The 27,401-nt window shown below is 40.4% G+C and overlaps 1 protein-coding gene across 1 annotated transcript in view; it reads right to left on the bottom strand.

Moving 5' to 3' along the window:
• Positions 1-27,401, bottom strand: part of ush2a (Usher syndrome 2A (autosomal recessive, mild)) — a 198,354-nt gene that overhangs the window by 104,601 nt on the left and 66,352 nt on the right. Inside the window, exons 29-43 of the mRNA XM_047341236.1 lie at positions 20,589-20,719; positions 17,890-18,016; positions 17,259-17,360; positions 15,099-15,287; positions 14,323-14,453; positions 13,947-14,226; positions 13,124-13,348; positions 12,556-12,636; positions 9,733-9,921; positions 8,330-8,470; positions 6,644-6,719; positions 6,128-6,213; positions 4,953-5,112; positions 479-641; positions 245-392 (exon numbers count right to left, since the gene is read on the bottom strand). Of these exons, the coding sequence (XP_047197192.1) occupies positions 245-392; positions 479-641; positions 4,953-5,112; positions 6,128-6,213; positions 6,644-6,719; positions 8,330-8,470; positions 9,733-9,921; positions 12,556-12,636; positions 13,124-13,348; positions 13,947-14,226; positions 14,323-14,453; positions 15,099-15,287; positions 17,259-17,360; positions 17,890-18,016; positions 20,589-20,719 (2,229 nt within the window). The remainder of the gene's footprint in view (positions 1-244; positions 393-478; positions 642-4,952; positions 5,113-6,127; positions 6,214-6,643; positions 6,720-8,329; positions 8,471-9,732; positions 9,922-12,555; positions 12,637-13,123; positions 13,349-13,946; positions 14,227-14,322; positions 14,454-15,098; positions 15,288-17,258; positions 17,361-17,889; positions 18,017-20,588; positions 20,720-27,401) is intronic.

The raw sequence follows: 27,401 nt of genomic DNA on the forward strand, positions 1-27,401 counted from the left end.
TCAAGCTGTCCTAATTATTACGATATTTGTCAGTGCTTCTCTGCACACTTCTCTTTCACAAGATTCCACTTCATTCCCTCTATCAAAGAAAATCTATTTTTAAAAACATTGTTACATGGATAACCAAAAGCTTTGTGTGAATTTAGCTCTAATTAAAACAATTTTATATGAAACTGATGAATGTAAAATTTGAATCCTTTTGGTTATGTGTCTGTGGGTTCTCTGTAAGTGTTTGTCCTCTCACCATTTGGAGTGTTAGGAGGTGTCCAGCTGACGTTGAGTGCATACGGGGACAAAGGGGTGACCAGCGGAGCAGCAACATTCTCCGGCGTGCTCTCCTCAGTCTGAGCCTGGCTGGGAGGGCTCAGGGTGCACCCCCCTCCCGTGCAGGCCTGAAACAAACATATTCAAGAATACATGGACGGAGCTGATGATGCAAATCAGAATGATGATGTGCAGGGTTGAGTTGGGAACTTACAGCCACTGTGATGGTGTAGGTTGTCCCAGGTGTCAGGTTGCGCATTGTGTGGTCTTGAAAAAGTTCTGTGCTGTTATAGGCCCGCACAGGTTGTCCGCCATCATGTGACAGGAAGATGGAATAGAACTCCAAAATGCCATTGAGCTGAGAGGGCCGGGACCACCTGGAGAGGGAGAGTGGAATCAGCAGAGATGAAAAATACAACATACTGAACAATTACTAACAGACCATACATTTATTATTTTGTCAAACATTTTTTGTCAGACATCTTTACTGAAAAATTAGGCTGGTGTTGTTTGATCTTTTTAGGAACATTTTCTCTTCTCTTGAAGAGACCAAAACTAAAAATTTGATCACAGCCTGATACACGTGTAGCTCATAACCCTCTAATATTCATTCACGGTACATTAGTGTATTTAAATGTTGGACTGTGAAAATAATTTATGCCAGTTTATATTCCCATATGAATATATGGGAATATAAATATATATCTAATATAACATTAAATGGAAAAGAACTGTGATTTTGAACAAGGGTGGATACTTTTAAAAAACACAAAATATCAAGATGTTATAAGCACTGCTTGTATTTCACAGGTTGCATCAAATTACAGATTTGTTATACAGAACTTTGGTAAAAGTTGGATCTTTTCTGAAATTGTGTGTGTGTGTGTGTACATGGAAGGTGCATTATATATTTTACAACAACATTATTATAACTCAAGGATCACAATAAGATTGTGAGACAGAAAATAAAATTGTGTCTGTAAGCTTCCTTGGTGGTCGTTCAGTCCAATCACTGCAACAGATCACTGTGTTTGTGTATATGTGCGAGTGTGTGCACGTGTGTTTGACTTCATCAATGTATTTCCTTTAGATGGAGACACAGTGCTGAGCTAAGGTTTCTTATACAACACACACACACACACACACACACACACACACACACACACACACACACACACAGTTTCCTTTGTAAGATAGAGGTGTCTCCTTTTCTATATTTAGAGCAGGAAGGTCATCCCCAACTGAGAGAGAGAGGTAGAGGAAGACAGGAGACAGTGTTTAAAAATAGATACATGCAGAGTATCATTACAATATGTAACAGAGAGGGCAACAGGGACATTATCTTGGCTGCATATATACTAAACTGTGAAATAAAAGAAAAGAACAAAAAAAAGTCTGTTCTTTAATGCTTAACTATAGTTGTACTGTTGTTTTTCTCTCTTCTAAGGGACAGTAGGAGATGCTAAACATGACTTGATCAAAAAAATGAAAGACATCCTTTGATTAAATGTTTCTGTTGATATTTGATACACTCGAGCTATGAAAAAATGTGTGCAGTCATGAGAACATTTAATTAAAGTTCAGTTCTAAAGTAAATTTCACCCTAACTTTGTAAAATGCAGCCCTGTAAAAGTTGACACTTGACTTTGACTTCATCCAAATTTTCCTGAGCAACACACCACATTAATAATATATAAATAAAACAGCAACAAAACATTCTTATAAATAGTCCCGCAATTCTTACGAATCCCAGGGAGACACACAACCCTCCTGGCGAGGTAGCAGGGGGAGGCCATTTTAAAAAGTGATGGATTCCTTTCTTGTTTCCTCCCATTAAAAAACAGTTTTTGAATGACTGATGAGTGTGTGTTAGCACACAATTAGCCACTGTGGCTAATCTATCACATCTATTATAAGATTTATACGATGTCGATTGGCAGCGTGATGTATGTCCACTTTTGAAAAACTAAATCAAAGGGGAGTTGTAATAATCTGTATCATAATTCACTGCGGTAATGGTTTTAGAATACTTCTGGTTTTGAAAGTGTGATATGAAAATACCGTTATGGCTGATTTCTCACCAGGTTAAATTTAAAACCATGTTCTCAGATGAACTGGTTTGAAATTTTGCATGACAATCAATAAAATAAAATAAACATCTCCTGCAATGTCCCATCATTCCTGCTTTACTTTCACTCAAAAGAAAAATCAGCATTGTTGCCATCAAATAATTATTAAAGCTGAATCGGAAATTGAACAAAATTAAAGAAAATTGTGAAATGATTGAGATTGTTGCAGATAGCTCCATCCAATATGTCCCATTAAGATTTGTATATCTGACTGTGCACATGTTTGACATGTTTGTACTTGTACTGTGTACTATTGCAGCTGAGTATGCGTCAGTGCAGTTGTATCAGGTGGTGTGAGGTGAGGGCAGGGAGTAAATCTGCTGAGGTTTTGTTCACGTCCTGCAGACGACCACAACCTTTCTCACAGTCTTTCACCCTCACTCAACACAAACACACTCCCTGTCTCACGGTCTTTTGAAAATATGTTTTAACATGTTCTTTCCTGCATAACACTTTTTAAAAAAAAAGTTGTTCTCTTTGCATCTCTCCGTCTTTCTCAGCTTTCCTCAATATTGACCAAGTGTGATCTCTCAACCTCACTGTGCTAACAAGGCAATACACAGCCTGCCCACACCTGGAAAGAATATACAGTACAGACTGCAGGTATTTGGACAGTTGCACATTGTCTTTTTCAAGCTTGAGTTTCAAGGAAATAAAATTGAAAAAGAATAATGCATACTGCATTCATTTTAAGTCTTAGTTTTAATTTGAGTAGGTTAACATCAGTATAGAAAGATGTTTGTGGGAGGAAACACATGAGGAGTCATATGGTGACCATATGGTGTTGAGAAAATAAAAGAGATAACTGTGGATTTCAGGACATCCAAAAGTTTCTTGTGCTTCTTGGTCCATCAGCTCAACTTTCAATTATTATCTTTTTTGTTATTGCACAAGAGGCCTGATGTTCCACATGTTATGAGGTCGAGCTTAAAATTAATGAACGCACCAGTCAGACATGTGTGGAGCATTGTTAATTACATGTCGTACATTTGTATTTCTTTGTAAATATACGGAACACATTTATGAGAGGATAAAATATTCTAGAATTGATGCCTTTGCTATAAATGAGAAAGAATATGTACTATACTGTGTTTATGTGTAGATACACACTGCTCGTCCAACACAATCAAAGCATCTTAACCACACAAACTCACCCTCACCCTCTCAGACACTGAGTACCTTCAGTTTGCTCCTCCTCCATCCTCTCACTCACCCTCTGTCCATTGTTCAAGTGTGTGTATCTTTCTGTGTCTGTGTGTGTGCATGTGTGTGTGTGTGTGGCACTGTGCCCTCCTGTGGTGAGTACGACTGAAGTGACAGTCAGGACACTAATGGCTTTTACGCAGATTGACTCCTTCATACACACACACACTGATAGAAAAAAAGTGCAGAGATCCGTCCTCTCGTCTGTCCTCTCCCTCTGCGGGTGAAAGGTCAAGTGCAGGAAAATATTATGCATGGTAAACACAACTGCTGAATGTCACATGTTATCTCTGCCTGTCTCTGTCATTTTGTCCTTTATTCCTGCGCAACATAAACAAAAAGCTAGAAAATGCTTAAAGGTATTTAATTTGTTTTAATTTCCTTTTCAGTGATACTTGAAACATTAACTTAGTTTTTCTCATTTACGAGTAAACTCTTATAAATACCACATTGGTGTGTTTGCATCTGTTTTTATGTGCACTTTCAATTTGTGCTTAAACTAGACTTACTGGTTGTACCGCCCTCCACCAACCAGTCAGATTGTACTTTACATCCATGACTTTGAAAGGATTAAATAAAAGGAATTAGGAGAATTTTATCACATAAATCATATGAAGTTTTAACCTATGGCCAAAAACATGTTTTGTGAGGTCACAGTGACCTTGACCATTGACCACCATGAGTTCATCCTTGAGTCAAAACGAACATGAAAAATTTAAAGAATTCTCGTTCGTAAGATATTTGCGTTCACAAGAGTGGGGCGGATGGATGAACAACCAGAACAAGTAATGACTCCGGCAACTGAGTCTTTTTTTAAAAAAAGATATATTTTCAGCATTTTGCCTTTGTTGACAGGATAGTAAGCGTGTAATGGGGATGGAGAGCGGAGGAAGCAGCGAAGGACCGGATCAGAACCAAACCCCCTGTAGGGGGGCCCACGCTATCGGATGAGCTACTGGGGGCCCACCGAGTCATTTCTATGCCAACACAGAGGAATAAACATGGAATGGAAATGCCACACTCATGTGACAAAATTTCAACATTGTGCAAAAACCCTTTCATTCCTGGCTGAGGTGAAAAAAACTGGTGCATCAGCAAAATGCAAAAAATTTCAATGGAAATGGACAAAACAAATAAACAGGGACATATAAGTAACTCCACTGAAGAGGAAAAATAGCAGCAGACTAAGACGGATCTGTGTTTAGCAATGAGACGGCATGAATGGATATGTATTGTTTCTCACAGCTTTATAAACCCTACATGTGTGCATATGTGTCCCTGACCACTCTGTATGGACCAGACACAATTACATACTGATGAGTTGCGTGCGAGCGTGTGTATGTGCAGTGCACTTACTCCACCAGAATAGTCCTCGAGTCGAGCAGGGTGAGATTTGGTGCTTGTAGAGGCCCAGGAGGAAGCTGTGAGGTCACCAATGTGACTTGTGAACTGTTGGTGCAGCCCGCTGAAGTGCATGCACTCAGTAGAAAGACATGAGTGGAGAAGACACCAAGACCTGAGACGGAAAACACACATATACACAAAGACGGCGATAAAAATACACATCGATTGTTCAGATTCATATAAAAAAAAAAAAAACACTTGAATGATATCACTACCTTACATTTCTCTCACACCTTCTTGTTGTGGGGGAGATTTCCCCCTAACTCGACCCTCACTCCTGAAACCTCTCTCTTTTTTTTTACATGCATACTCCTCCCTTTGCCTTCAGTGCACTTTCTTGTTGGTTGTGTCTCTTGCAGTCACTTGTCACTGTCTGAAAACTATTCTCCATCTGTCCCACTGTAGCAGTCTCACTTCTCTGTAACACGATCTCCTCTTGCACATACCGTATAATTACTACATCCATAATCCTCCCAATCACTGTGAACATCAGACACTCAGCATTATTAACCCAGCATGGATGATATGTGCTCTCACGCCTTCATTAACTTACAAAGACACACACATACGCTGTTGGGCAGTCTGATTTCTAACAGTGTGTGTGTGGGTCTGTAAAATCAAAATGAGTGATAATCTATTCAGCGCATATAAAACGTCATATAGGATGCCTCTCCTGTGTATCTGAATCCATGTACAGCCCTGTATAGTGTGTGTGTATCTATTTGCAGCCTCGTGCAGAATTGTTGTCTCACTGGTGTGACATGTGTTTCATACCTTCTTTAACTCTCTTTAGTGAAAGCTTTCAAAGCAAATTGTCTGTATGCATCTGTGCTAATGTTTAGTGGGCTTTGTTTCTCCGCTGCTTCATTTTCGTCTGCGTGGATGCGTGTGTGCGTGTGTGTGTGTGTGTGTGTGTGTTTAGCTCTCTTTTTCAAAGTGCAATTCCCTCGGTAAGGACTGAGATGCTCTTTCCTCTTTCAAATGCTAATCCCCCACTCCATTTTGCTTTTCTTAACTCTTCCTCTTCTCTCTACACCGAGGCCCCATCCCTCCAGTCACAGCTATGCTGTACACTGCACACGCACACAAAGAGACACACACACAAAAACGTGCTCCCTCCTTTTTACCAGTGATGTTGTGTTGTCTGTCGTTCCCCCTGTAGACAATTTGGTTGTTGTGATAGAGGAGGTACTCTGTGATTCCTCCGTTGGGCCTATCATTGAAACAAAAAAATTGAGTGAGGGTAATATTATGATGTTATATTTAACCCATAGGATTCTGATGTAAAGCTCTGAGTTGTGTTCATATAGGGCATGGATATTCAGGGTGAAAACATGTGTATGCTAAATAAAGGCAAACACAAAAGTCACTATTATATAACATTATGTTCATTCTATGAATCAGTTGACTAAAATAAATATCCTCACTGCTGTCTTTCATATTCTATTGTAGCAGTAGGTCAGAAAATAAATATAAAATAACATGTTGTTCATTAGTGAAGACTAATAACTAAACATCATGGGTGTAGTAACTTATCAAGTAACTTAGCAAATTACGAAAGACAAATCAACAGCATAACATCCACCAACATGAATATGTTATATATGAGGGGGGGGATATGAGCAGGTGAGAATGTGTATTACCTTGCTGGACGGTCCCAGGTCACATAGAGAGCTGAGGGGGATGAGACTGCAGCTGGGGGGGACACAACATCTGGAGCTGCAATCAAAAATATTTGTTTATAAAGAGTCAGCCACAACAAATATAGTAGTTTATACATGTAAATAGAAAAACGTGATACATCATTGCATTAGATCATTATTTCCAACGTTTTGACAATTGAAAATATTGAATGTACTGTAAAAGATGTTCCAAATGTTATGAAAATCTAATTTTAATGAGACGCGGTGTCAGAGATCCACAGAGCTTCAGATTACCGATCAGAACACTGCTGAACATTTGATGATTTCATGCCTCCTTGATTTCCTGAATAAGGGGACAAAATGTGACCGTGCTCAAGGAACGCTGCTGTCGTGTGTTTGAAAAATAGACTTTGGCGAAAGAGAGTTGGAAATAAGTTCTTTCTCCGTTCTTCCTAACATGGTTCAGTGTCTTAACTCCGCGCTCAGGGAGAATCGATACAGTAATCTGTTCTTTTCTTTTACTTCAGATTGATTTTTGCCGTCTCTGCACTGACCCCTGCCGTCACATTATCTTCCCAACAGGGCCAGTTAGTCCAACACAGATTAATGTAGTGACGAACATATGAGGAAAAAATATGTATTTTTTCATCTTCCTCCTCTTACATCTTCCTTTCATGACCTCCCTGATGATAGAAATATAAAATCTGCCTTTCACTCTGTTGCAATGTGCATCTTCATTTTATCATTTTGAGTCCTGCCATATCCAGCCATATTATTTCCTTATCTCCCTTCCCCGATCATATTTATTCCATTCTCACTTATCCCTCATATTTTTGTCTTGCGGCTCCTCGTCTCTCTTCTGAAGAGCTAAAAATCTCCATCACTGAGGAGACAGGATGAGAGTGTCTGAGTGTGTTTAGAAGTGCGTCTGTGTGTCCACATGCAGAAACAGTCATAAATCAGTGCTACGGGTGAGGTATAGAAAAAGACAAAAGTTCTCTTCATAGGTGGAGGAATACATGTATATTAGGGCTATGTGATATGAAGAATCATATCTTGTGACAATTTAAAAAAATATCAATCGTTTCCTATAATGCTCTGTTAATTTGTTGTGCAGCAAATCACTCTTTACGGCAATATAAATTATTTTAATGTCATTTGGACAATGCTTTGCATACACAGAAATTGGTAATTCTGAACAGGATAACGTATCTGAACACCCAAAACAAAGTGAGGATCTCGTATGGAAAAAAATAGGCCTCATCTCTCTCATGGACATGGTTTAGATCAGTCTGACATGGACCAGAAAACCATACTTCACATTATGCCGCAGGCTGGTCCCCACTACAGTTTCAAACACCACCAATCTCATTTACCACCTACACAAGAGTCACTTCAGACGGTGTGGAGAGAGTCTGCAGAGGAGAGCCACAACAGTACTGTCAAGTGCTCAAAACAAAACCCAAACTCAGACGTTGCAAGAGGCTTTTGGTGGCAGCACACCATATGTAAAAGAATCATGAGGATGGAAGGAGGCAATAGACCCCAGTTTACTACAAAAATGTTAAACATAAAGATACGTACAGTTACCTGGATATGAAACAACCTCTTTCAGGATATGATTTTAGTCCCATCACACAGCCCTACTGTTCTCTATACGTGTGTGTTTGTGCTTTACAGTCTTACCTTCCTCTGGGGTGGTGAGGCTCCATCTCAAGCCGTTATCACCGCCACTGTCATGACGAAGACTCTCAGTACAACTGACAGGACTACAGGCACTTATAGTGACGTTGTATCGAGTGGACGGCGTTAGACCTGACAACACACCTGAGGAGGAGATCGTAAACATGTCACAGAGGGATGGAGACGGGGACACAGAAGATGGAAGATACCTACTTGAATTTCTACTTTTTTTAAGATACCCTTGATAACATGTAAAGCTTTTCGTTACCATCCTTTCCAGCCTTACCTTACCTGGCTGATTCCTTTTACTGTTTGCATTGAGTGTTTATTGGACCCTGTTTTTACTTTAGTATGTGTCAAAGTGGGGCCACTTTTAATGCTTTACTTGTTTCTGAGTATCAGTGTTGCTAGGCAAATGTCCTGCGTCTGGCAAACAAAGAGAGTCCATTCTAATTATAAAAGCTTCAGTCGTCCGTGATGTTATTTTGTCCTCGCCGTCTCGGCTCCTTTCTATTTTTCCTAAGTCAATCTTTTACGTCCCCTGTCTGTTCCTCCGCCCCCTCCAACTCTCCTCACCCTCTGCGTCCAGTCACCTCTCTCTCTCTCTCTCTCTGTTACCCATGTCTTTTAATTCAATTAAGGGCCAGGGCCCCACTCCACTGCCATTACACCCTCATTTGCTTCCTGTGTTTTTTAGCCGTTGGTGTAATTCTGCAGTCAGGTGTCGGGGCCATCATAAATTAACGGGGAGCCTTATCACGGCGGGCTTAATGTCTGGCAGAAAGAGCAGGGAGGGAATAGGAGGGGCAGCGAGAGAGACACGAGGAAAGACGGAGACGGAGAGCTCATCTTCATATTTGCCTGGAGACATGGCCGAGTGGATGAGAGGAGGGACGAATAGCAGCAGCGGACGCACACATCATCATGATCATCATAAAAGATGAAGTGAGGAAAGATCGAAAAGTGAGCAACAGAGAGAGAGAGAGAAAGGAGAGATGCCAGGGTATGACATCATCGGGGTAGACCTGAGTGTCTCGTTCCAAATGGAGACAGTCTCCTAAATTTGGGGACTTGCCAAGGAGACATTAACAGGTTTGCCTGGGACAGTGTGTGTGTGTGTTTGGATGAAAGATTGGTGGAAAGTGCGTGAAAAAGTGTAAATGTGTCTTCACTAAGGGCCAACATGCCCTACAGGTCCCACAAGATGGCAGCAGGAAAAAAGCTAAAAGTTAAACAGGACAATGAATGCAAGTTAAATTACGATGTATCACGTGATGTTTGCCTGGCTGTTACTGAGGAGAATCCAGTTCTTTGCTTTTCAGCATCAAGTGACTGAGATCGTATCAGTGAGACTACACAACATAAGTTTTTATTAGAAATTAGACTATGTTTGTTGTGTGTTTTACCTGTGAAATTTCCATTGGCCAGGTATGTGGTCTTGATGGGTGGTGTGTCTGGCTGGTCACTGTTGTAGGCCTTCAGCTCGTATCTGTCAATCGGCCCTCTGATGTCACCAGTGGGTGGCACCCAGCTCACCTTGACACTGAAACCATTCAAGCTCTGCACTGTAGTCGGAGGCGGCACAGCACTAGGTACTGGAGCCAGAGAGGAAACATGAATCAATATGAGAGGAGGCTGAAGAGAAGATTATAGTAGATGACGACCACAGACTAAAATATAAATATGGAAGACCCCACTCCACTTCCTCCCACAATCAAGAAGTTAAGCTAAAATATCCCAGATACAAGAGTGCTTTTGGAGTATCAGTCTGTGCGTTAGTGATCGGGGATGTAACCGCAGTAGCCAGGTCCATCCATACACATGCTCGATCAATCATGACTTTTCACCTCAAATATAGAATTAAAACCAAACCTACTAGGAAAATTAACACTTGAAGACACAATAGCGTGAAACCTAAAATGACAGAAACAGTCTGTAAAAAAAATGTATTGGACATGTACTTTGACTTTTTAGTTTGGACCAAGTCCCAAACATTAACATGGAGGAGGCAGGATTTACGATCTATAATGCAGCCAGCCACCAGGTGGCTATCGAGACATTTTAGCTTCACTTTTGAGAAGCTGCCATGACGTCCATCTTTTTATTACAGATTATGATGAGGACAGCGTGAGAGAGACAGGAGTAGAAGCAGAAAAATAAATAAAAACAAACATATAATAATTAAAGCAATATATAATAAAGCAAATACGAGAATCAAAGACATAAGAGCCCAAACCTAAAGAATATCTAAGAGAAAAAGCAAAACAACAGGTTGGGAGCACATGAGGTTAAAGAAAAAGCATCCCCCCCCCATCTTTCTGTGTTTTAATAGGCCCAGTAAATCATACCTCACCATTAGCATAAATAGTATTTATGAGAGTAGTAACTTTTTCAGCACTGATTTAATACAGCCAGCCATTCATTCTGGGCTATATTTCAAAGCAATCAGCCTCCCTCCTTCTGCATAGCACTCCCCTTCTTTCTCTCTTTGACACCCTCTGTATTTCGTGACGGTCCATCTCCTTCCTCCCCTCCCTCTCTGTCATACTGCCTCGCGTTCTCCATCTCCATCCCTCCATCTTTCTTTAAATCCACCTCAACCATACGCACCCATGACTAGACCCAAAACTACTGGCTGTAAATTCTTAAAATTGTCAAAAAGGGGGGACTTACAGATGGAGATATTTTTGTGTAGCAAATAGCACAGAAGTTGTTGTACAAATTTATGCTCCATTTATCTTTAATCTCGTTAATCTCCCTCGCTCAGCCCACTGTACCTTTTGCTTTCGAGCAGGAATGTCGAGTATATTAAGTCATAAAACAGTACAACATTGAAGAGCTGCTTCACGCTCCATCTCCGGCGACCTTTTTGCTTTTCTTGTCAGTCATTAACTTCCTTTTTTCGTTATAACTTTCTCACCTTCCTTCTCCACTTCAGCTATTGTTACATCTTCCTGATTTTATCTCTCCCTTCATTACCACTTACCTCGCGTCTCTCCTCATCCCCTCCCACGTCTTTCCCTCTCTCTCTCCATCCTTCTCTTTCCTGTCAGTCCTTGTCCCCCATCTGCCTATTTTCTCCTCACTTCTTAATGTTTTTTGGACTCTCCCTCCCCAACTCCACTCCTCTCTCTGGTCAAAGCCTGTACTGAGACCTACCAGTGTATCGTTCACTACTAACGAGCAGCTTTATATTACACGAGGGACCACACAGGCCATTCTGGGTTAACAGCTTTTTACTGGGATGCCCTTTATAGAGGCCTTATCAATCTCCCATAGCGTCAGGCACGTGTAATATCACTGGCTTTGGATGAGTCTCACATACTGCACAAGAGAGTCCTGCTCTTACATCCAAAATCTCTGAGGAACACACAGAAACACTGGAGAACTATGTCAACCAGGGAGAATATTTGCCTTTGTTGAATGTGCCAAAATATGTCTGAGCAAATGTTTTCAGTTAAACATGGTAATACCATATAAACATATGTAATGTAATGTATGTAAGTTAATTTATACTTAAGATATATCTAAGTTACGATTAAAATGCTAAACCCAAGACAGATTACGCAATTCATCGAATACATTACATGTAAACACACATACACACAACTAGAGTGTGATAATACCAGAGGCTTTGTCACACTTATGTACTTAAGGGTCTTATCTTGCTCTCATATTGTTGGACTGTATCAGATGGAGGTTGAATAGAAAGAATGATACTACAGCAGATACTGTTTACCACTGGTTCCCAAATGGTGTGCCGGGAGGCAAGTCCAGGTATACCGTGGGATTTTGAGAGAAATGTAAAATATTATTATTGCAATACTACTTTACTACTACAGGGCTCCAGAGTACAACCATTTAAATCTGTGAAGTACGACTAAAAATGTTCCTTTGTCACACCGGTGCTCCAAACATTTAACTGGCTTGTCTCTGTATATGATCGAGTCGTGTCACTTCCTCATCTCATCTGAAGAGTTTACACTCACACACACAGGCCGGCCACGCCCCCCACTCACTCACACACTGACACACGAGAAGCAGAGATGAGGTAGAAGAGGAGGTGAACTGGACGATGTATTAATACAGGGTTTCCACTACTGACCAGTGCTGTAAAACGATTAGTTGTGCATTACAGTTATCATGATACATAATGATTAAATACACATTGTTCTGATGCTACAACAGAAACACAAATCAGCTATAGACCGAGATGAGAGACGTCTTACCTCTGCCTCGGCTGCGTCCTCTCTGCCAAGGTCCTGGTGCCAAACCTCCGGCTGCCAAGGCCACATACCTGTACAAGTACTCTGAAAAGGTGTGTGTGTTTGCACATGAGGGGGGGGGGGGTTAGAGGGAAGACACATATTTCTTACAATAAGAGAAGGTATTTGAATCACTGTCAGTAATTAATTGGTGGAGCATAGTGACATCTTTGGTCCACCATCATGCCTCCATAAATCTGAAGAAATCAATGAGAAGAGATTGTTCTTGTGTTGCATCTAAACATTTTGGACATGATGTTGTAAGAAGTCAGAATTTTGCCTTAATATAAATGTATAAATATTGTACATACATGAATTGCTCTTTATTAATACAATTCTTTGTGATTCTTTTGTGCTCCTTTACTAAAATATCATTTTGATTAGCTGTTAGAGCAGAAATCTGTGTCATGCTCTTTGTATTGTTTGCTTGATGTCTTAAGAAGGTATGTAAGTGAATTGGAGGTCCACGCTTCCTTTTTAGGGGAATGCTGTCTCTGTGTTAGTGTGGTGACTTCTATGTATGCATCCTTACCAGTGAAAGGCTGTACACTATAATCCGTGGCTTGTGTCTTCCTCCCACTGTACACCAACACAGAGTCGTTTCCTCTGCAGTTGTACCAACTTTCAGCTGTGGGGCAGCCATCTAGGTAGACTCTGACAGAATGGCGGGTGGCAGCAAACAGATTAACACTTTGACTCGCAGGAGGGTTTGTTTCATCACTTCGTACTGTAAGACCTCGTATGCAACCTCCGAGGCCTTTAAAAGAGGAGAGGAGGGAAAGAGTGGACGGAGGTGAGCAAAGAGGAGAGAGGGAAAGTGAGAAAAGTGCATCTTTCTCAAAACTTAGTAAAATTGTACATTTTAACATCCTCCTCCACTCAAAAATGAGTAGAGGGGGCTCATTGCTATTTCACTAGATATTTGACCTTCACAGTGACTGGTTTCAAATTCTGCTGAAAGTGGAAAGTTTCTCTGAGCTCAATTCAAATCCTAGGTTAAGGTTTGGACCTGCGTGCATGACATCACAGCTTGGTTGCAAGGGATCTGGAGGAGAATCTTTAAATTCTTTTTAATAAGAACGATGCCCTCCACTCTCGTATTTACACTTTTTATTCTCAGAGGCCAAACTTATTCCCTGGCCTGCTGTAGATAATTAATTAGGCTACAAACACAATCTGCGATACCTATCCTCTTCTTCCACAGAAGAAAATTAGAGAGAAATGATTAACCAGCTGCAGAAAACCATGTCAAAATGTAGCTGCATACTACACCAATCACAGCTACAGCAGGTGAAACACTTCTCTTGCCATTTTGATAAGGGGGGGTAGGCAATCTGTGCAAACACATATCTCACCGTGTTTGTGACTGTGGCTGTCCAGAGCAGGATGTATGAGCTCCACGGGCACGCCCCCCAAGTATAAGGGGGAATCGACTCTCAGCCTCACCGCTCCTCCCACTCCCCTTGTTTCTTCTGCCCAGTCGTTGACCGCAGCAGAGATCACCAAGCCGTGCTTTGCCAATGACAACTGTTTCCAGTCTCCGTCGCAGTAGCTCAGCCCCACCCACATGCTGAGTTCAGTCACATGACCTTCAGAGGCAAGAAGGAAGAACAGCAGGCCGCCCTCCAGCTCCACCTAAAACATAAAGAATACCACAAGGTGATACTGTGTCATGTGTTTTTCAAGATTCCATATTTAAATGCTGATTGTAAATGTGTCTTTGGTCCTCACCAGCATGTAGTCTTCAGTTTGTGTATTGTATGTAAAGAGCAGAAGTGCATCGAGCTGGTCTGTTCTGAAATCCATAGAAATGTCAAAGTCCTGTCCTCCACTGAAGACATTTCTGTCCAGCTCCAAGTAACCTGAAACATGAAGGACATCATTTTCAACAACGTTTTATAACAAGGCTCCGGGATAAAGACTCCTTTAGATATAAAGAGTTCTTTAGATATATTGGGGACCATTTTTTTCAAGTAAGATTGAGTCACAATTAAACATGTTTGGCTTGAAATATTTAAGGTTGGTTAAATAACATTTTCTGAGAAGGCCCTTTTAATAAACTATAATGGAGGAAATGTCCACTGGTGACACTGATACTTCACACAGACCAATAACTTTTTAAAATCAACAACATGAAACATCATATCATAACCATCTTATTAATATATGCTACCTTGTCAGTATATTACGGACAGTAAAATATCGCTTCCTGTATCTGAACGCAGCTAATTCGAAAAAAGAGAGACAGCACATAACTTTTCTTCCTTTTTTCAATCTTTATACCATTACCTATTGTCATGTGAATGTTTGGAGATCACAGTGATTCAGTATAAATCTACGAAGTATATAGTAAGGTTATTGTACAATGGCCTTCACAAACAAGGAAGTATGTAAAATATCCAGAACCATTTATGTTATGGTACTGCGTTTATAGAACTCTTCTCTAGTTTTAATGACCAGTTCACACATTAATATATCATTATCAACAACAATCGATAGGATCCTACCATGGCCCAGGAAATGGGCTCCATCCACAGTTTGAGCAGGACATCCCTCCCAGTTCTCATACACTGCCTCCTTCTTTGTGACTTTAGCCCAGTCCAGAGACGTCCATTCATCTGAGATGCCGTCAGTCGTCTTGAAACTCACGTCTCTGAGGCAACCAGAGAAACTCTGACGCACCAGCCGGGCATCACCTGGTGAGACGGACCAAAATAAACCGCTGTAAAAATCTCACTTTAAAAGTTTTCTCTTCCTGTTTCCAAACTTTGAATCATCTCTTGGGACATGGTATTTGTGAACCACAGTTCGGGCCTACATGTGTAGTCAAAAGCCTAAAGCCGCATGTCCTTTTTTCTGGAGAAAACCAGAGCCTCCAGAACTCCGTCTCCCAGGGTGCCTCAACGTCACACAGAGGTGTGAAAACCGACCGGAGAGACAAGTGTCAACCACTATTGGTCACTCTGGGCCCCATGACCTATGAGGTCACCAAGCCAATATAAGGCCAGGTCTCCCTCTCTTCATTCTCTTTCCATGCAACGCCGAGGGGAGAAGAGCCTGGCTTCTCCAGCTCACATCTTCTCTTTCCACGAATCCTCTCAGAGGAGAAGGGTGGCAGTCCAGCTCACTCTTTCAACTCAAATCACCTTCATGGAGGAGAGTTGCAGCTTCCAGCTCATCTCACCAAGGAAACCTCCTCGCAATCCAAGCTCTACCAACCTTCAAGCAGCGACGCGATGTCCTGCCGGAGAACTTCAAACAGCAACTGAGCTGCACAGCCCAACAGAACCACGAAGGCAGGAGCCACAAACCAGCAAGACGACTTCACAGAACTTCGAACAGCACAGCAACCTTTTTTCCCTTTCCATGGACGGGTAACACAATTGGGCTTAATAATTATACTAGGCTAAGCAAAGACTGTTTATTCGATTCCTTGTGATGTTTATAAGTTTGATTTGTGTTGCAAGTTAATGACAGTTATGCTCTTCAGTCTTTCCTTGCATGCATCTAGTAACTTTCTCTAATTTGGCACACACACAGACACACGCTTATCTCAGCACCCATCTCTCTGACCCCCGCCACATGTCGTAAACATTCCAAAGGGGGGGCGTTATCTTTGGAGTGGCCAATCGCCATTTTGGAAGTACGCTGACTCACACAGACACACACACGCATACTCACATACATATCTTTATTTATTAAGTACACCGTTAGTAATTTGTGTTTTTATACTTTATTATATTCATAATAAATGTTTTTCTTTCACAAATGTTTTTTCATTAATGTTGCATAAGTGAATTTTGCCAACCTCTACACTGTCAAGAACTCTATATCCTTCAACTTAGCTAACTATCTATATGGTAATTTTGGTTATAGTTATTAATTTAATTGTTAATCAGAGTTCCAAATTTGAAGTTAGTACTTTTATGAGACTTAATCAATTAATTGGCTATCTTTTCCCTTCCTTTGAAGGGTGGTGCCCCGAGGTAACTTTAATCAATTAAAGTTATTATTTAATATTAATATTTTTAATATTAATATTCAATATTTTATTTTGATAACCAAATTTATTGAATGCCAAAAGGCACACAATTTTATGGTATCACGTTTAATGCATTATTGCACAACACATCATAAAGATGACCTAGGGTTACTTAGTGTAAGAGTTATTCTTATATAATATAAGAATTACGACAAATATTACGAAAGCCAGGAAGTTGATGTGGTGGTAGTGAGGCTACTCTTATTGATCTTAAGAAAACTGGAATTACCACCCTGCGGCTGTACATCTCCAGCATCCACTGCAGCTTCTGCCTTGCGACATTTCTTTGCCGTCACCGTGACCTTTATTGAAGTCTAACTTGATAAATCTTATCAATGGGTCCGAAATTGAAAGAATTCACTACAGTCAGAGTTAATGTATCATGCACAAGAGAATCTAAGTGACCAGTGTTTTGTGAGTCAAAGTGACCTTTGACCTCCAAATTCTAATGAGTTCATCTGTGGGTCCAAGTGAACATTAGTACCAAATTTGAATAAATTCCCTGATGGTTTTCTTCAGATATTGTGTTCATAAGATTGGGACAGACGGACAAACCCAAAACTTGATACCTCCAGCCACAGGCTATCCCCAGCAGAGAGGTATAGAAAGAAGGATTACAGATTACCTGCATCCTCTCTTAGCAGTGTAAAGTCTTCAGGCAGTCCTCCAATGAACACCCCTGTGTTCTCGCCAATAATGGTGCTGCCACTGGAGGCTGATGCACTTCCTGATGATAAGAATGATGGTGTTACACATAGATGTAGAATGAAGGAAGAACAAGAGCAAATATGAAATCAGAGCATTTAGGGAACAAATAAGTGATATTGTTTCTCCCTTTATTCTATTGTAAGAGAAAGAGGGTAGATGGGGACAAGCAAAGAGAGACAAAGCAGAAGAGAAAGACTGAACGAGAGGTTTACACTCATGCATTTCCTATCCTGGTTTTCCCAGAAAGAAAGAAAATATATCAAAGACATATTAAAGAATAACTGAAAAACATAAATCACTCTGTGTGAAACAGTGTTTTTCCCACCAGACATAGAACAGGATTAACCTGCTAATACCTCCATGCAGAGCTGGGGGATTTACATACATACAGTAGAAACATACATGCACACATACACTTGTCAGTCTCACACCAAGCACGTGCACATCCGCGCACGTACAGATGAACATAACTACACTTGTATTTACACCTAACACCCACACACAGATCTCATGCACACAGTGGTCAGTAGGAATATGAGAAGCGTTACCTCTGTATTGATTGTTCACAACGATTGTTCCCACGGCCCCTCGCCTTGTTGCTATGATGCTGTGCCACTGTCCATCATCGTAGCGTCGCCCTCCATCACCCTGTACACTCACAGCCACCGCTGAGCCCTAAACACACCAACACATGCACACAAACCCACAGTATGGACAAGAATGTAAACACATACACATGGATGGTGTTGGGAAGCCAACAAAAGTCTTGGCACCTGAGAAAAGTCGAGCACCAGTGCGTTTTACAGTAATCTGGCTCAAAGGTGGCCACTTCTCAAATAACAGTGTAATGTTTAGGTCTCTGTTGTGCGAGCAAAGTTAGACATCTCGGAAATTAACACACATCATACACACACCACCCTGAAAAAGGACATGAACATATAGTCATCAATGTGTTGTTACAGGGCTTTTTGCTTCCTATTAAAGATGACATCATTGCTGTAATCAGCTCTTAGCAAATAGGCAAAGAGTAATGTAGTAAAAACATGTACGTGCACTCACAGAAACACACTGACTGTCCATCCACACACACACACATTGTGATGAAGATTTAACGATGAGATCAATAAATGTATGAATGCCAGAGTATATCAGCCTCTGACATATTTACAGTCTTTGTTAGACAGCTCTACTTAACAAGACAACAGAAGAGGAGTTTCACCACCGCTTTCTCTCTGTCTCTTTAACACACCCGTTTGAATCCATAGCCTGGGAGGAACTGGCATAGGAAGTTACTAACTCCATGTGCCCTTGAGCAAGGCATTTAGAGCATACTAGCTCAAGTGGTAAAGACTGGTGGTTTTACTGAGAAGCACCATCTGAGGAAAATTTGTCTAGAAACACACACACACACACACACACACACACACACACACACACACACACACACACACACACACACACACACAAACACTGTTGTGTGTGCTTTAGCCAAAGACTGAATATATAAATATGGAAACACATCTTCACTTCCTCTCTCTATCCAGGAATGAAGCCTTTCACATTTGGAGCCAGAGTAAGGTCCCGTTGATTCACAGAATCGAATAATCGCGAGTCTCACCCCATTTTTATAACATCAAATAACAGATTAAAACCAAACTTTCCGGAAACATTAGCACTTGATCAAACATCAGTGTGATGGGAACAATCAGAAATGACAAAACCATCTTTTGAGAAAAATGTTTTTCACGTGTATTTTGACTTTTTACCTCGTGTCCCATCCACTAACATTGAGAATTTCCTTTAGTTTCACTTCATAAGAATGGGACGGAGCAGTTCTTTGCTCTGTCTCTCCTTCAAAGGAAAGAGGGTTTTTGAGTGCTCATGTGTTTCATAGTATGTGTGTGGCAGCTCGCATGTGCACATATGTATGAGCATATCACTTTCCTGTGTCATGCTAAATTACCCCTGTGCACTGGTAATCCCATTAGGCTAGCTCAACAGGCTAATAGGAGGAAGTAATGGGCCCAGCTATATGTATCTAGGGGAACACTAATAAGCCGTGACACCACTCCCACTGTTAATTACCCCAAACTAGCCTAAACAAAGGAATCAACCCAGTTGGAGAAGACACATACACTTCACTGCACATCTAGAAGAACACATCACCGCCACAGACACACACATCTACATTACAAGTCGACAAAGATCTGTTCAGTGACAAACATGCCTCTGCACACACAGGTACATCCCGGAGTTACATTCTGATGAAGACTTTTCGATAACAGTATAGTGATGAGGAAGCAAAGTGTGTATGTGTGTGTTTGTTTGAGTGTGTAATGAGTTGGTGGCCTCATGGAAATATCTGTAATCATCTCCCATCATCACTTTCATCATCGAAGTCGTTGACTCTTTAACCCCTCTACACGTGTCTGTATGGAGGGATAAGGGAAGCGAGGCTGTGTATGCGTGTGTGTGTGTACGTGCGTGTGTATCTGTGCAAGGGTGCAAAGCTTAATTAGCTTGCAATTGGTATTCACGCGTGGTGACTGCAGGGAATGAGTTAATTGCAGTCCAATTCAAACGTTGACACACTTTCAAAGTTTTTTCCCCCCTTTCCCTGTCTCCCTGACAGAAACCAATGAGGGGCTGCAGATCACATTTATTAGACGAGAGCAAGTGAGTGAGAAAGTGGGAAAAGCAGAGAGAGAGAGAGAGAGAGAGAGAGAGAGAGAGAGAGAGAGAGAGAGATGGATGGATCAGAGGAAAAAAGAAAAACACAGGTGAAGGTGAGCAAGAAAGTAAAGTGTGAATGATGAACTATAAAAGTTAAAGAAAAACAAAAGTGAAAATGTGGATGAAATACCATGAAAAAATGTGTTAAACAGCCTCTAGCACTGTGGTAAACTTCAAACATGATCACATTTTGTCAAGTTATGCTGTCAAATATGTGGCTCTGAATAACAGCAAGCTCGCTGCTACCCCAGGTGTGTTTAACAGTATTCGAGCTGGATGGAGACGCTCCTCACTCAGTGGGAACAAACTGAATTTGTTCCAAGTTCCTCAACAAACATATATCGAGTAAGACTCAAACAATATTTAAAGAAATAGGAAAAAAATAACCACAACACAGAGAAAACTGTAGTTAATATTTACGACCCTAAGTCACATGATTGATTTATATTTTTATGCACGTCTGTTTTGAAATATTAGTTCATTACACATTACATACAACACAAACTTTACATACCTGTGGGTCAAACAAAAAGTAAGGGCGTCCTTTTTGGATCTGAACAGCAAGGAACTCCTCCTGATCCCCAGGAGAGAAGGCACAGAGCAGCAGGCCGTCTGGAGACCGAGTCTTGAAACTCAACTCAACGCCTGATACAAAGAAACAGTTTGTGAGAGAGAGCAAACGATTTCATTTACTTTGAGTCATATTCTATCATACTAATGCACAAACGTTTATTGGAACAACTTTGACACCAAAGGCCATTTTGATGGACACTCAACATTCACTCAGGATTTTCTCTACACCCATCTGCAACAACAGATACTTAAGATCATTTGACCCATTCGCTGTTGGTTTTTAAACAAGCTTTGAATCAATGGGTTATCGTTCACATGCTTTAAGAAGACATACATACTTTGCGTTTTTATATTTAATTGCATCTTCAAAGTTATGACTGTATGTCTATGTATTTCTGGGTTGTGTTTGATCATTGTGCCTTATGTATTGCCTGTAATGTGTGCACTGGTGTTGATTACCACTGTAAATCTAATTGTCCTACAGGGATAATAAAGATAATCCATCCATGCATATATATATAATGACATTTAGAAACAATGTGATGTGTCCTTTATCAGACTCAAAACAGCATGTGATGGACACTGGTAATATTAGGACTGGATTGTGGGAGCTGTTATCAGGGTTCTACTGTTAAAAGTGGCCGTTTACAAGCAGATATCCAGCAGCACCAAGCACTTTATCAACTAAATTAAATAATTAAAAGAGAAACCATCAATGTGTGACTGCTATATGCATTCTTCTCCTCAAGATCTTCTGAATTAACACTTGACTTGGTCAAATTAAGACCTGAATATAAGAACCCTTACACACCACCTGCACATCCTACAGGGTCAAATTAACGGCCATTAAGAGGTTTAACACCAACTGTGCTCCTCAAACAATATGTCTGTTTGCAAGTGAAAAAAAAAAAAGATAGGTTGTGTGAACGTTTTTTCTTCTTCTCCATCGAGTACAGTGTTTCCCAGCAGCAGTAAAGTTCTAATCTGACTTCATTACCACTACAGTCCAGAACTGTCAAGGATAATCTTACAACTTAGATACTTCAGGGAAAACATGAACTTAAGAGGAGAAGCCTGAGAACGCAGACTGGCTTCCCCAACTTTAACAGTGCCTCAAATAAAAAAAATAATAAAACAAGTTAGCTAAGAAACTGAGTCAGGTCTCCTAAAGATGTTTTGCAATAAAAATACAATTAATAGAGCAGGTTTGATGGTGTGTTTGATAAATTCAGCAATGTGGGAAACTTATTGTTCTGAGACCAGCAGAACCTCGAACAATCACACAGGGAAGTGAATTCATCCAGCGTACTGTCCTGTCATGTTACTATGGAGAGAGGTTGAATCTTAATCCACTTCTAGATCCACACGGTGACGTAGACCATGCGGTTTTATGTGCGTGTCTACGAGGACGTGTGCGATTCCTCAGCTCTATCGCCTCTGTAGAAAACAGAAGTGTGGGAAGATCTAAAGAGTTGAAAAGAGGCAGTCCCAGGTTTATCAGAGGCCAGTGTTAGCTAAATAATTAGTGTGTGAATTCACTTAATATGGAGAGAAGTCAAACAGTTACATGGAAAGCTCAACATGAATACAGATTAGCCACCTCACAGAACTCCCAGTTACACTATTTTGAATAAAAAGGACTTTTTCTGTTTCCTTGGTTCTATTTGTAATAGGATCTTTTGTTATGTAAACTGTTGCTTTACAGCAAATGACTGTGACTTGCACTTGTGAAGTCAATTCGAGTACAAAAGCACAAATTAATCTCACACAGATTAACTTTCTGTGCAACATTGTGTAAATGCAAATTTACAAAAAACATAAGTCATTTTTTGATATATAGCATGTATACGTGTCAGACGGGCATCCATCCAGTTTATCTCATCCAGGACTGGGTCCTGGAGGTAGGAGACTAAGTAGGGTATTTCAAGCCTCCCTCTCAACAGCCATGCTCTCCAGCTCTTCCTGGGGGATCCAGAATCATTCACATTCGAGATGGAATATTAAGAACCAGTGAGTCCTGGTTCTACCCTGGGTCTTCTCCCGGTTGGGCATGCCCAGTAAACTTTCAATGGAAGGCACCTAAGCAGCATTCTGACTACACGCCCGAACCACCGTAACTTTACCCTTTCGACGTGAAGGAGTATCGGTTCTACCCCAAACTCCCTCTGGATGTCTGAACTCTTCATCCTATCTCTAAGGCTGAGCGCAGCCACCCAAATATATTCTCCCCCCATGAATCCCCCAGTACAAGGGAAGAAGTGGTGTCGTAGATGAGGACTTAATCTGAACAAGTGGTTCTCAAACTAGGGGCAGGTTAAAATGAACCTAGAGTTTGCTGATGTTACCGCTCCCTCTATTATCGGCCCAAAAGGTTAGAAAACCAATATCCTACATTAAGATGCGGCAAAAAATTCATCACAGGTTTGCCATTTTCGTTTCAGTCGAGCACACAAGTGATTTAGAGGAGAAGCTGTGCACAACATACATGTAACAGACTCACAGAAAAGAACCGTTAACCCTCCTTTCTACAATGAGGAGGAAAAGCCAATTAAGGTCTGAATGTAAAAATGCCTTCTTTAAATGGTCCATATTGATCTCAAATAGTGCAGAAAATACAGACTACATATAAAGTGCAGTCACTGTGGTTGCATTATACAGCTGAGACAAAAGTGTTCTTTACATTGAACTTGCATTCTGTACATCAAGCGGACATGTGTCATTTACATTCATGACCTTGTCACCACAGAGATGAGTGAAGTCATGACAGATACCTGACATTACATTATCCCCTTTTAACCTTCTTTCTCTCCAGCACACTCGCCCGATCTCTCATCCCTTCCTTTCATTCTTGCCTCTGCTTTTAACCTTCCTTCCTTTTTCTTGACCTTTTCATTCTCCTTTCTTCCACGTATTGCTTCCTGAGTGTTTTCTCTCTTTACATCTTCAGTTTTCTTTTTTTTACATCCATTATTCCCAACTCTGCTCCTTCCCATGTATCCCACATTCCTTTCTTTCATTTCCTCCTTTAAATCTGGTGTGAACATAATTAATAGTAAAATATACTGCATGCAGATAATGTCAGACTGTATTTTCTATAGCAGACGTCACATGGGAAGGACATATTTATCACTACATATACACACGTAACCAATTCTGTACATAGGGGACATGCAGGTCAACGGGAACCAAACACTCATATGATCTGCAAAGGAGAAGAATGTATTTACGGAAGGATTAAGTATATTGTAAATGATTGGAATGCATATAATGTATAGTATGTTTGCATGAGCCTGGATGGCAGTGAGGGACAGACTGTCAACACCTACTTGACCAAGGTGTTTGGTCCAAGTGTACGACATCACAGTGACACTACTTGTGCTCAGCATTGCTCCCTTCACATTTCCCCACAGGACTTGCGCTACTTCACACTGACAACCACTTTGGAGCCATCAACAGACAAACCTGGCCACGCATCACGACAGGTGACTCTGTTGCATATACAGAGCACATGCTAGTGCACATACGGACACACACAAATACTTACTGCACAGCACAATCACACAGAGAGTGCAAATCAGAGACGCATACATAGTTGCTCAAGATAATGCATCATTTACACAAACACGTTCCACAACATCCCACACATCACATTTGGATTTGATTTACTATATAATTAACAGTTTAGACATTGACAGTTAATTGTCTTCCCCAAAAGTAATTACTTTAAAGAACGGCCAATTATTCCCCCCCCCCAAAAAAAGAGAAGTGCCCTAAATTGCTGAGTTTGTCTTGAATGGAGACCAACCACAGGGCTATTAACATCTACTTGTCATCCCCTTCGGAGAATGAATGTGCTCAAAAACCTAATAGATTACGGGACTTTTCACAGTGTGCTGCTGGCCACCTGCCCGTTACGTCCTGATGTCTCTTGTGCAGTAGTGGAGATTTTGATCAGGGACCGTGGATATTTCTATTAAATGTAACAGAAATCTGTATTTGTTGAACAGACTGACCAACGAACCAACTGACTAAATTACATCATCATCATCCTTAAGCTCACGGCTACCGATGTAATTTGATCCGTACCAAGGCCTCCTCTTCTGGTCGGACAAAAGGTTGGTCCGGTCCAAGGCATCTTTCGTGCCCATTATTTAGGCCTAAGAAGGTAAGTGTGAAAGCACCCTTTATTAACTGTAAAGGATAGATTACATGCATGACCTACAAGTACATAAAGCTAACACCATCAACTCAAGAGCAAACGAGATTAATACAATGTTTTGATTGGGTTTTTAATAAATGAATTATGAACTGTTGTTCATACTGAATGCAGCCATCTCTCTGTGCCCAGGCCACTAGAGAGGATATATGTTTTATTCCATAATATGTAGCAACTATTTTAAGTTTTAAAAGGAGTCTTATTTATTAGATTGTATTGTTTCATGTGATATTGTATTGTTTCTCCTCTCTCTGTCTCAGTAAACAGTGGAGGTTGTGTGTAATCATCTACACAACATAACCTGAATAACTCCAGTCATGTTAGCTCTCCGCTGGCATTAATCAGAGCCTGGCGTATTAATGAGAGCGCGGCAGCTAGCTAATTACACCCATAGATTCTGCAGCAGCCCATTAAATATACAAATGACAGAATTAAAGAGCCCAGCCTCTTCTGATTAATCTTTAAATGGGGAAAAACTAATGATGTCTGTGCAAACTTTCCCTTCACACATTTCTCCCCCTCTCCTCTCAACGTCAATGCCTGGCAATCAATCATATTAATTAAGGAAAATTATTTGTATCATTTAACATTTCCCTCTTTCCTGTTCAGCTTCTGCCGCAGCAATGTACTGTAGTAGACGTATCTGGAAGTTATCCAAGTCTATTTGTTCCTGCATTCATTTTTTTGTTCTTTTTTTTCTAAAATGTTTGTGATACTTCATCTCTCTTCATTTGCTGTAGGTTGAAGAGATGCATTACATTGCAATCAGCCCATTTCAGGCTCAAATACTGGAAAATTATAAATGAGGAGAAAGAGCGATACAATCTGTTTTGAACCAGTATCAATTGAAATGACCTTTTTTGTCAGTCTTAACGGAATGTCCATAATAAAAAGATGAACAAGGGGAGAAGTCATATCATAGGGCTTTAGCTAAAGAGGCATTATGGGTAAGATGAATGGACTCACATGCATTTATGGAAACAACCACTTACAGGGTATTCATATCACAGCATGATTGCATATGGTTTTAATCCTATTTTATCTAAAGTAAGATTCAGTGTGGTAAATATTGACCTCAAGTGCCCTAAATTCATTCAGCATTAAGAAGCATCGTTAATCACAAGTCAGCAGACTTATCATTTATGGAGGTACGCTCTCCTTTCACAACAACTGCACATGGAAAACTACCTATTTGGCGGAAAATAATTTGAGTAAAGTGGCCATAAAATTACAGGTGAAAGGGCAAATATCAAGTGATTTTACATGGTAAAATACTTTGATCTTAGCTAAATTTAACATAAAGAATGATGGCCCTGCTCGAAGATCAGTCCCTAATTCACTTCCTTGGGAAATGAAATAAGCTGAAGTAAAATCCTCAATTACCTAGTTAAAGAAAGAATAAATTACTGATATTCCTAGAATGCCGCATAATGTTGATGGAGAAAAATGATAATCGGCTTTTTCATACAAAAAAACTCATCAGGAACTTCAGAGGCATCGACGCTGCCTCTGGGGGAAAAACAGAAACACCAATAAGACAACATCAAGTTTTCTCAAGATTAAAAAAACAATTTCAAAGCAAAATCATAATCCAAATTTTGTGATGTGTTTCCATTGAACAAAAAAAATGATTCACTGGTTCAACTAAATGTTTTACAGTTGTCATTGCTGCAGTTACTGGGTTTCCACAAGACATCAACGATTGACGAGTCTCTCCTCAGTGATCAATTGACTCTCGAGGGGGCATTACACTGCATTACATTCATAATCCAATTTGGGTTTGATTTGTTCACTGTTCCGTGCGCTTCGATGGGAATAATTGTCTGTAGATGATGCTATTAGTATTGATGGTTGTAAAAGGGCGATGGTTTGAGGACTGCCGACACATTGATGGTCCCGAATAGATCCGGTCTCAAAGTGATTGTCTGATCCATTACCCTTTATGAAGGAGGAGGCTTGAGGGACATGAAACCCTCAACAGCAAAACTCATCATCTATTTGCCGATAGTATTCTGAGAGCTCTATTTACAAGAGTCACCGTTTGTTGATCCGAGATTAAAACGCAGCGCACGGACAGAGAAAATGAACAAGAGCCAGAAACAAGCTGTTGATAAAAAACATTTAGCTAGAAATAGGTTTAAGTAATTTGCATTAAGACAATCCCACACTGAATTTTCATTTAAACTGTGTTCTTTTGAAATTAGAATATTTAAAGTGCAACCCACTAAGGAAAAGTGGAATGCACAAAATTATTCTGGTATAAAAAGAGTATCGGTTAAAGTGATAAACATAGTGTCAAAAGTGTCATTATAATTCAAAAAAAGGTTTGCCTTCTCTGCATGGTCCGTTTCAGCCAAATCCTTTTTCACTCTCATACAGTCACTCACATTTAGAGCATTTTGTGTATATTAAAAAAAAGCTATATTTTGTGGGGAAAGGAAACTGTCGGAGAGGAGAACACACACAAGAATGTATAAAATCCCAGCATTAATAGTAACAAATTATAGTTTCTGTTCAAATTAAAAGTAATTAAATATT

This window comes from Hippoglossus stenolepis, chromosome 1, assembly GCF_022539355.2.
Source record: "Hippoglossus stenolepis isolate QCI-W04-F060 chromosome 1, HSTE1.2, whole genome shotgun sequence".
Classification (NCBI taxonomy): Eukaryota; Metazoa; Chordata; class Actinopteri; order Pleuronectiformes; family Pleuronectidae; genus Hippoglossus; species Hippoglossus stenolepis.